This window comes from Mixophyes fleayi, chromosome 4 (genome assembly GCF_038048845.1).
Source record: "Mixophyes fleayi isolate aMixFle1 chromosome 4, aMixFle1.hap1, whole genome shotgun sequence".
NCBI lineage: Eukaryota > Metazoa > Chordata > Amphibia > Anura > Limnodynastidae > Mixophyes > Mixophyes fleayi.
In genome coordinates, this window is record NC_134405.1 from 18,501,359 (window position 1) to 18,512,340 (window position 10,982).

The window sequence follows — 10,982 nt, forward strand, 5'->3', positions numbered from 1 at the left end:
GGCGGGTATGATGACATCACGCCCCAAAGAGGGGAAGAGGGGGAGGAAGCTGAATCGTCACTGCGTGACCACAAAAACGTAAAGTTTTGTTGGTTTTTTTTGTTCAGAGAGTACTTTAGAGTCCTGCCTATGGGGCCCCCTAGCCCGAGGGGCACCCGGGCAGTTGCCCAGCGGGAAAGACGGCCCTGACTAGTTGTATATGGTAAGACAAGGAATTGTTGGAAAGTTGCTTTCAAAGTTCTATGGGATGAAGCTTTGGAAAGGTACAAGTTATGAGAAGGATACAAAGAGATTTCAAAGACTTTTAATCTCCTTTTTGTACCGTTGAAAGCATTATTAAGAAGTGGAAACATATGACATCACCAACATAGTGTCTAGTTTGGGCCTAGTTCACGCTGCTCACTACCATCACTGTCCCATAAATAACTCGATCTGCATTAATGTTTTATCTGTTGTGAGAAAGTACACCATTAACAGGAATCGGACACAGGTATGCTGATCCATTTAGCTGCTTATTAGCAGTTGTCAGGATGGTAAAAAAGCTCCAATGCTGGTACAGCAATCATACCCAGTAACAGTGCACGAAAATCCCCAAAACCTACATATGGCTAGACATTACTTCCCTGTCTACTCGCCGGCCACTTACTGGCATCGGCGGTGCCACCCACACATATAGACAGTGTCTTTATCCTCCACTCCAAGCACTACAAACAAATCACAGTAAACCAATCACACCCATGTGGAACACCTGTGTGCATGTGTGTGCTCAAAGAGGAACCAAGGGAAATCTTAACCCTGTCTGCAGCCTGTTGCTGCAGACTAATTGTGTTCCTACCTGTTCTCTTACAGGGAACTGTGGAAAATATCCCTCTTTGCCAGACTGTATATTTGTTTATTCAGTATGTTTGGTCTTTCATCATCACCATTTATTTATATAGCACCACTAATTTCGCAGCGCTGTACAGAGAACTCACTCACATCAGTCCCGACCCCATTGGAGCTTACAATCTAAATACCCTAACATACACACACACACACACACACATACTAGGGTCAATTTGTTAGCAGCCAATTAACCTACCAGTATGTTTTTGGAGTGTGGGAGGAAACCGGAGCACCCAGAAGAAACCCATGTAAATATGGGGAGAACATGCAAACTCTACACAGATAAGGCTGTGAAGATACATGGTTCCCAAATCATTCGGACACGGTATTAGGGGAAAAATAGAAGGATGATTTATTCTGCAGAACAGGATTAAATACAGCACGGCCCCCCTAACGATAGCAGATCCAACAAATGAGGAAATCAGTTCAAATAAATCCAATGAGATATGTTCCACAGCGCATCTTTGGCAGAGCATCACCTCTTGACCAAAAGTCAGCCAAACACGTCCAGCTCCCAGGTAGCCTCTTTTATCACCTCCTAATTCTACCTCGGCATCTCTCTGTCCAGGGGAGTTGTAAAAGGTCTCGATTGGTGAGCTGCTTACACTATCCAGCCCCCTCCCCTACCTCCCCAGGTGTCTTCCCTCAGGTGACCCCTGGTGAGTCAGGCTCCTGGCTGTCTGTAGATCTCCCTAGTGGACTATAGGGAGCAAACAGAAATAACAATGGTAGCTTAATTCACTCAACTCCTGAGTGTTCCCTGTGGAGGTGGAAATTAACCCCTGAAGTACTTTTCCAAGGAGATGTTATAATTACATCACTGATACTTCCTGATAACAACATGGCTAAAAAGTGCAGGTAAAGTATGGATTAGATTAAGGGCTTGTAACACCATACACCATGCCCGCTGCTTTATAAAGGCCATGGTCAGTAATTGAACTCATGGGCCCAGTGCTGTGAGACAGAAGCTCTAACCACTGAGCCACTGTGCTGCCCTTGCCTGTGCTGTCTTTGTATTTTGTTCTTCGTGTATCATGTGTAATGGCTCACTGCTTTCTGACATGTCATGCACAGCGATGCGGACCTTTTGTGGCACCTTGCCTCTTCTGAAAAATTGCCACACTCAGTCTCAGTGGTGCTTTGCAAAAACAAAAACACTTGGAAGATTCATATGTCATATGGTAAAAGGTAGAACTTTTTGGACTGAACCCCAAGCACTTTGTTTGGCACACACCAAATACAGCACACTATACCTACTGCAAAGCATTGGGGTGCCAACATTATGTTGTGGGGGTCGTATCTGTTCAGCAGGGACTGGGTGATTGGACAGGATTAAAGGGGAGATGGATGCTGCCAAGTACACCCAAATTCTCCACAAAAATCTGAGACGCTCTGCTAGAAAGCCAAGTACGGGCAGGTGGTTCAACTTGCAGCACAACAATGACAAAATACCAGAAATAAAACAATGCAGTGGCTTAAGGATAGGATGGTGAATGTTCTTGACTGGCCAAGTCAGAGTCCTGACCTAAATCTGAGGATGGACTTGAAGAGTCTGATTCATTAAGTAGAGCAAAGCAGAAAAAAGGAGTAACTTTGCACTTGGGCAAAACCATGTTGCATTGGGGGAGGAGGTAAATTTACAATGTGGGGACAGATTTATAGTTGGGATAGGGCATGCCCTAGATCAATGTTACATTTCAGTGTACAAATAAAGCTATCAAGTATTTGTGTGCTACATGACAAAACAGCCAGTTTTTATCTTATGTGCAAAATAATAAACTAATTTGCACCCCTTACACTGTAACATGGTTTGTCCCAGAGAACATTTACTCCTTATTTTGCCTTACTTTTATTAATGACTCAGGCCCATTATCTCCATAATATCCTCAGTTACAATTCTGCATTTGCCTTCACATCTTTCAAAGTTAATATTAGTGAGTTATCTGTCCAATACATGGTGCTGTACATCCCTGAATAGGAAGCTGGCATCCAGATACTGCAGATACTCCAAGTCACGGCCATCTTTATACCCTCGATACTCAACAGGCTTAAAGTGACATTGTATGGCTAGGAATCCAAACGGTAATGTAACATCGATGAACGATTGTAACACTATGTTGCATCAAGTGAAACCTCTTGCACAGAGCCTAATGATGATGCACAAAGTCGAAAAACAAGAAAATGAAGATGTCCAAACATTAGGTCTAGACAGATTTGAGGTACGTATGGTGATATTTTGCGACAAGGCAAGTGATAAGCGTCGCTACAACACAACTGGCCACTGTTTGTACCACTGGTGATGGGGAACCTCCTTCATCGCGAGAACCAATGATTTATTCTAAACCTTTGCCCACTTCCTAGTGAAGTGGGCAGGATGGGAACCCTAATGACGCGATTCACGGCAAATCGTGTCTTTTTGCCCACCCCCCCCTCTCCCCCGACAAAATGACATTTCCACCGCGGGTGCAGGACCAAAATGACGCGATTGATCACGTTCTGCCCGACTCCTACCCTTGCGACACACACCCTGACTGGGATCTCCCAAGGCTTTTAATTTATTAAAGTTGGCAAGTATGAAGTAAATATAGAGTATAAAATAGATGCTGCTGCTTGTTCTCTGCTCCGCTGAAAACTACCCAGTGACAGAGGTTTATGTTCATACTTCTTCTGCCTGACAGTCATGGGAAAATGACTATGACTGAAGCCAATGGGGGTGAGCAACCACTGAATCTGTTCATGCCACTTCCTCCCACAAGTTACTCTACTCAGGCATGGTATTCAGAGTTCTACAGTTGTGTCACTGCTGACACATGGTATTCAGTGTAGTTCTACACTGTGTCACTCCTGACACAAGGTTACTTTCCTTAAGAAATGAGAGTCCATCAGGCGAGTGCATTACAGCAGTGTCAATAAATTCTGAATAGTCTCCTACCCAGACCATGGTTAAAGGGGCATCCAAGATTTTTGCTGTTGAGGGAGGGATAAAGGAAAAAAGAACTATACTATTGGACTTCTCATTTAATGTGTCCAGGTTACATCTTATGTTTGTCACTAGGTGGCGATATTTTCCCTATAAAAGCACAAGTATTTATTTTATTTTTTACATTTCGTGTCCCTAGTGATAAAAATACAAACGTATAATACCTATGTTTTTCTTTCTTTCAAACAAACGTAAGGTTCATACAAATATAGGCCTGATTCATTCATGTATGCAGCCTGCATACAACTGACGTTTTAAAGGTAAGCAAGGAGCTTGAGCGTAGTTCTGGCCATATTCAAATAGAAGCGGATCTCAAGGTACAATTCAATTTGTATCTGGCTAAGTACGCTCTGCCTAAACAGTACTTGCAATATGTTAACAGACAGAACATAGTGCAGGATACGTACATGCCTACGTGCAACATAATTTTTCCTTTAGAACGCATGCAAAAAAAGTTCTATGAAATAAATTACCAACTCATAGTACTATAATAATAAAAATATTTGTTTTAAATCTATCTATCTATCTATCTATCTATCTATCTATCTATCTATCTATCTATCTATCTATCTATCTAGGCCTTCCGCAGGATGGATTTGGTTTGTTTGTATGGTCGGTTATGCTTTTGGACAACCCTGCCCCAATTGGCATGAAACCAACTCCTGGTCCAGTTGGATCCTAGCCAGGTTCTAGGAGGTTTACGGTCCAGGTTGGAACTCCGGTAGTGTACGCTGGGAAGATCTTTGATTTGTGGAGCCTGTTCTGAGCCTTCCACTGGTTGGATTTGGAAGAAAACGTCACAGACTGGTAACATTGGATCCCAGAAGACATATTAGGGGCTTACTAGAGGGTAGAGGTCTGGGTGAGACCTTCCGTTGGTGTTTGTTGGCCAGAACTTTGACCCGGGGAAGTCTGTTCTGGGCCTTCCACTGGATGGGTTTGGTTTCTTTGACTGTCCGGTTGTGTTTTCGGACACCCCTGCACCAATTGCGATGAAAGAAACTCCTGGCTAGGATCCAGTTGAATCCTAGAAAGGTTGTAGGAGGTTTTGGGTCTCGGTTGCAACTTTCGTCTGTGTATGCTGGGAAGATCTTTGATTTGGTGAGCTGTTCTGAGCCTTCCACTGGTTGAATTTTGACGAAAACTTCACAGACTAGTAACATTGGATCCCAGAAGGCATTCTAAGGGCTTACCTAAGAGTAGAGTTCCCGGTGAGACCTCCCACTGGTGTTTGCTGGCCAGAACTTTGACCCTGGGAGTCTGTTCTGGGCCCTCCACTGGATGTATTTGGTTTGTTTGACTGTCCGGTTATGCTTTCAGACAGCCCTGCACCAATTGGGGTGAAACCAACGCAAGGTTGTCCAGTTGGATCCTGGCCAGGTTTTAGGGAGGTTAGGGTCCTGGTTGGACCATTCATTGGTGTTTGCTGGGCAAAACTTTGACCCATGAAACCTGTTCTAAGCCTTCCACTGAATGGATTTGGACGGAAACTTCACAGACTGGTAATATTGGATCCCAGAAAACATACTAGGGGTTTAAAGTCCTGGTCGGACATCCCGTTGGTGTACACTGGCCAGATCTTTGTCCCAGGAAGCCTGGTGTGGACCTTCCACTGGATGAATTTAGATGATATTTAATATAAAAACAAAGATGTCACTGGGCAGCCACCTCATGGGTGTGTTGGAAGAGCTGCTAAGCTGCTAATTATTTTTTAAATGTTGACAGTTACATCCAACTCATTGATAACTTAATAACTTGAAGATTTAAACCCAGGCAAGGCCGGATACTATTTGGCCTCACAGTAAGGCTGTTCCGACTCAGATGAGGCTGACTCAAGTTTTGTGCTTCTCATGAGTACGCTTGGTTTCACCAGGGCCGGTGCTAGGGTCCGTGGCGCCCTAAGCACATTTTCAAAATCGGCGCCCCCACCCTGCACACTTACAAAATAGTGTGTAAGTGTGCAGGGTGGGGGCGACCATTTTGAAAATGTGCGTCTTTTCTTACCTTAACTTGCCTCCTCTCTGCTCCCCTCCACTCACTGACACTGTCGGGCCGTGATGATTATGTCACGGCCGACAGTCAGTCAGTGAGTGGAGGGGAGGAGATGGAGCAGAGAGGCGGCGGTGGTGAGCAATACTCCCTCCCCCCCTCCCTGTGGATGTATCTGAAGCTGTGCGGCAGCCGTGAAATGTATGGTCAGCGGTCGCCGCACAGTTTTAAAGAAATTTTTAATCTCCAGAGCCCGGCGCCCTCCAGAGCCCGGCGCCCTAGGCAACTGCCTAACCTTGCCTAATGGGAGCGCCGGGCCTGGGTTTCACCCATATCATTTGCATCCACCGCAGTCAAGTGTAAATGCCGACTGATAGTAATGACAGACACAGCATAGCCTTTGCATTAAAAAGTTACATGTATGTGTGCCATTGGATATCACAGAATAACAACTAAAATAAACTATAAAAACGCACTAAATAAACAGAACGCATTGAAAGCATCTATATGCAATTAATGTTAAAAAAAATTCTAAAAAAAGATTTGAAAATAAATATTTCTATAAATGATAATTCTGTTAAGAACAGTTCTTTTATTTTATTTTATGTTAAATAAAACTCTTTTCATGTGTTCTGATGTGAGCTTTTCTTGTACGTACGCATGTGCATATCCTGCAGTCTTTTCTCCGTACCCATGTACATCAAGTACCATTTAGGTAGAGTATACTTACATTTCCGTTTGAATCTGCTGTATTCTGAGATCTATTTGGATTTGAATATAGTTAAAAGTATACATGGAATGTATAATAATTCCTTGATAAATATATCACTTGTGTTGATGAGAACATACACATTGTTATGTCCCCATTTTAAATTGTGTGTTCATGCATGCAAAGAAAGATGGGGATCAGTCACAACATTAAAACCACCTGTCCCCCAAAACAGCTCTGACCCATCGAGGCATAGACTCCACAAGACTTCTGAAGGTGTCTGAGGTATCTGGCACCAAGGTGTTAGCCGCAGATCCTTTAATTCTGGTAGGTTAATTGACTGCTATTAAATTTCCCTTAGTCTCTCTCGGTCTGTGTGTGGGTGTGTATGTTAGGGATTTAGATTGTAAGCTATAATGGGGCAGGGACTGATGTGAATGTGTTCTCTGTACAGCGCTGCGGAATTAGTGGTGCTACATAAATAAGTAATTGATAATGATAATTCCTATAAGTTGCGAGGTGGGTCCTCCATGGTTTGGACATGTTTTTCCAGCACACCCCACAAATGCTCAATGGGATTGCGATCTGAGGAATTTGGAGTCTAACTCAACACCTTGAACTTTTGCCATGTTCCTCAAACAAAAAACAGGGCTCTTTGTTCTGCTGAAAGAGACCACTGCCATCAGGGATACCGGTGCCATGAAGGAGTGTTCTTTATCTGTAACAATGTTTAGGTAGGTGGTAACGGTCAAAGTACCATTCACATGATTGCCAGGACCCAAGATTTCCCAGCAGAACATCTCCCAGAGCATCACACTGTCTCCACCGTCTTGCCTTCTTCCCATAGTGCCATCTCTTCCCAAGGCACACACGTCTGGCCATCCACATGACGTAAAAGAAAATGTTATACATCAGACCAGGCCACCTTCTTCCATTGCTTCATGGTCCAGTTCTCTCCCTCCTGTGCCCATTGTGGACAGGGCTCAGCATGGCCACGCTGATCTGTCTGTAGCTATGCAGTCCTATGTACAGCAAGCTGCAATGCACTATGTGTTCTATAATAGCCAGCATTTTCTTTTTCAGCAATTTTTAATACAGTAGCTTTTTTGTAGGATTGGACTAAATGGACTAGCCTTCACTCTCCACGTGTATCAATGAGCAATGTTCGCCCATGACCCTGTTGCCGGTTCACTGGTTGTCCTTCCTTGGACCTCTTTTGGTAGGTGCTTACCACTGCAACACTCCACAAGAACTGTCGTTTTGGAGATGCATTGACCCAGTCATCTAGCCATCACAATTTGGCCCTTGTCAAAGTCGCTCAGATCCTTACGCTTGCCCATTTTTCCAAATTACAAAACATCAGCTTCAAGAACTGACTGTTCACTTGCTGCCTAATATATCGCACCCCTTGACAGGTGCCATTGTAACAAGATAATCAATATTATTCACTTCACTTGTCTGTGGTTTTAATGTTGCTGCTGATCGGTGTAGATTGTTAGCTCCACTGAGGCAGCGACTGATGTGGATGATTAAATATTCTCTGTAAAACTATTCATAATGTGTAGGTGCTACTTAAATAACTGTTTATAACAATAAATGTATCAGGGTAATATATTTATTAATTTAACCCATACAACCAGTTGATATAACATGGTAAAAAATATCTATGTAAATATCACAGTTCTGCCAGAAAATAATTGAGATATCATAGAGAGAGACGGGATCGTGTTTGTGGGTCAGTCTGACCCAGGAGTGACGTGACATTAATGATAGTGGAGTTTATTGTACTAAATTACACATAGGTTTTGATAATTATTACCTACCATCTGGAGTGTGTGATAGTTATATTTAAATAAGACATTTAACTCATGGGTTTCTATAAATATTAGGAGTTTAAGGACGCTTTTCCCAATAGTTACTTTACGGCGTTCCACTACCCTGAAGACATGTTGATGTCCCTGGCTGTGTCACTGGTGCTTATTCTACAGACCACTCAGATTTCTGCTTTTATTATTTCTGTTGATAATGGGGCAGAATGGGGCAAATGGGGTGAAATGGAGAAATGTCCTCATGGCTCGGTGGCCAAGGGCTTCAGTTTAAAGGTGAGTTATCTAATATGACGCTAAAAATACTTATTTTAATAAGTCAAACAGCAGCTTGTCATACACCAAACCATTCACTAGATCCTCAAAAGATAACACACAATTTGGACAGTCCTTTCAAGGCACTATTTAGACCTTCATCACAATTTTTTCATATACAAGGGCCATTGTTGCAGGTCTTAGCCTATCTCAGCTGACTTCATGCTGTCTGTAAATGTTCGGACATGTCTAAAATATGTAATATAACCTGCTTAATTGTTTTGTTTGGCCCCTAGCAGCATAAGAGCAAGAGGGGGTGCATAAATTATTAAAACTAGTTCAGTAACTCCGGACACAAAACCTACTTGTGTAAATATTATTGTGATGTGTTTTGCTGCAGCTGATACAGTGTTGAGGTGCCACAGGATGGACATGGGATGACCCTATGTCAAAGAAGTATTATTTTGGGGAACAGAAAATAATGGAACAATTGCATTAATCTGTTATTTAGGTGCAACCTCCCCAGGGTACTGGAGATGACACGGCCGTGAATGGGGTACGACTGCATTGTGTTAGATGTAAGCACCCCCATAATGAGACAACCATCACCTCAGATGTTGCACCGTGAGTCTATTTATTCATAAATGTCATGTCTATGTGTATGTAAATCCAGTTACCGTTTCCGTCTTTTTCGAACTACAACCCACGCTCTCTTATTCGTATGTTGCAGTTTCATCAAAATAAAGCAAAACTGTACTATACTACTGTGAGGAAACGGCTTGTTACTGGACTGAGAACTTTGTATTCATCACCCGTTTCTCACGGTTTAATGTACTTTTTAATCCTTGGCCCAGTCTAAAGCTAAGGGTGGTATCCTCACAACTACATATATGTAGTTCCCAAGAACATTGATCGAAAATTCTTCCGTTACCAAATATAACTGACCTCCTATCATCATCTGTTTATATAGCTCTACTAATTCCGCAGCGCTGTACAGAGAACTCATTTACATCAGTCCCTGCCCCATTGGAGCTTACAGTCTAAATTCCCTTAACATACACAGTGAGAGAGACGAAAGTGAACTTAAGAGCAGCCAGTTAACCTTCTAGTATGTTTTCTTTGGAGTGTGGGAGGAAACAGAAGCACCCAGAGGAAACCCACAAGGGGAGAAAATACAAACTCCACACAGATAAGGTCATGGTCGGGAATCAAACTCATGCCCGCAGTGTTGTTAAGCAGGAGTGCCATCCACTAAGCCACAGTACTCCTATCCCTGCTTCTACTGATAAGACCACTAATACCCCCTCTAACAGTACCTTATAATTTTGAATGATTCCATAAAAAGACCGTTTACAGCTCCCCCTATTACTCCATATAACTTCTCCCTGGAACTTATCTTATTACTCTATATAACTTCTCCCTGTAACTCCCCCTATTACTACATATAACTTCTTCCTGTAACTCCCCCTATTATTACATATAACTTCTTCCTGTAACTCCCCCTATTACTACATATAACTTCTTCCTGTAAGTCCTCCTATTACTCCATATAACATCTCCCTGTAACTCCTCCTATTACTCCATATAACTTCTCCCTGTAACTCCTCCTATAACTCCATACAACCGCTCCCTCAAATGAAAGTGATAATCCACCCAACACTCATCTTGCTACTCTTTACAGGTGGGGAAACTGGACAGAACCTCAGTGGTGTAACTTTGGTGTCCTCTCTAAATTCATAATGCGGGTGGAAGGAGACCAGGGAAGAGGAGATGACACTGCTGTTGACAACATCAAGTTTCAGTGCTCTGATGGGAAAGAAATGGAAGGACCTTTCATCTTGTGGGGCCAGTATGGGAAAGCATGGAGCGAGAGCTGCACAAATGGGATTTCTGGCCTCAAAACAAAAGTACAGGGTAAAGAGCAAGATGGGGTGGATGACAACACAGGTCTAAACGATGTCCAGTTTTACTGCAGTAAATCTGCAAACGATTAACTAAACTTTATGAGATGCACTACTCTGACAAACCATTTAACGAGTGGTTCCAAAATAAAGTGATATGCAGTAAAACATGAATTTGAAGATGATGTGTTGTGATAGCTCTTATAGGTGTAACATGTTTTGTTTTTCATACTTGGGTAATAAATAGAGCTGAATAAACCAAGATGGACAATAATTATTACTAGATAACACCGTCCAAACTATACAGTGGTTTGAACCAAGATTTTTTCCGTTTTTGCTTTGAATTAACCATTAAGAATGTTGGGAAGTCACATGAGTTCCAATCTAGATTGTATCCATTTGCAAAGTTAGTGCAGAGAGCCAATGGGGAAAGGTTG

The 10,982-nt window shown here is 42.6% G+C and overlaps 1 protein-coding gene across 1 annotated transcript; it reads left to right on the forward strand.

Annotated features, from left to right (window-relative positions):
• The first annotated feature begins 2,981 nt into the window (after positions 1-2,981).
• LOC142150514 (vitelline membrane outer layer protein 1 homolog) lies at positions 2,982-10,638 on the forward strand. The gene is made up of 4 exons (XM_075205712.1): positions 2,982-3,104; positions 8,453-8,665; positions 9,156-9,268; positions 10,326-10,638. The coding sequence occupies exons 1-4, from the start codon at positions 2,982-2,984 to the stop codon at positions 10,636-10,638; spliced, it is 762 nt and encodes a 253-aa protein (XP_075061813.1).
• Positions 10,639-10,982: the final 344 nt, after the last annotated feature.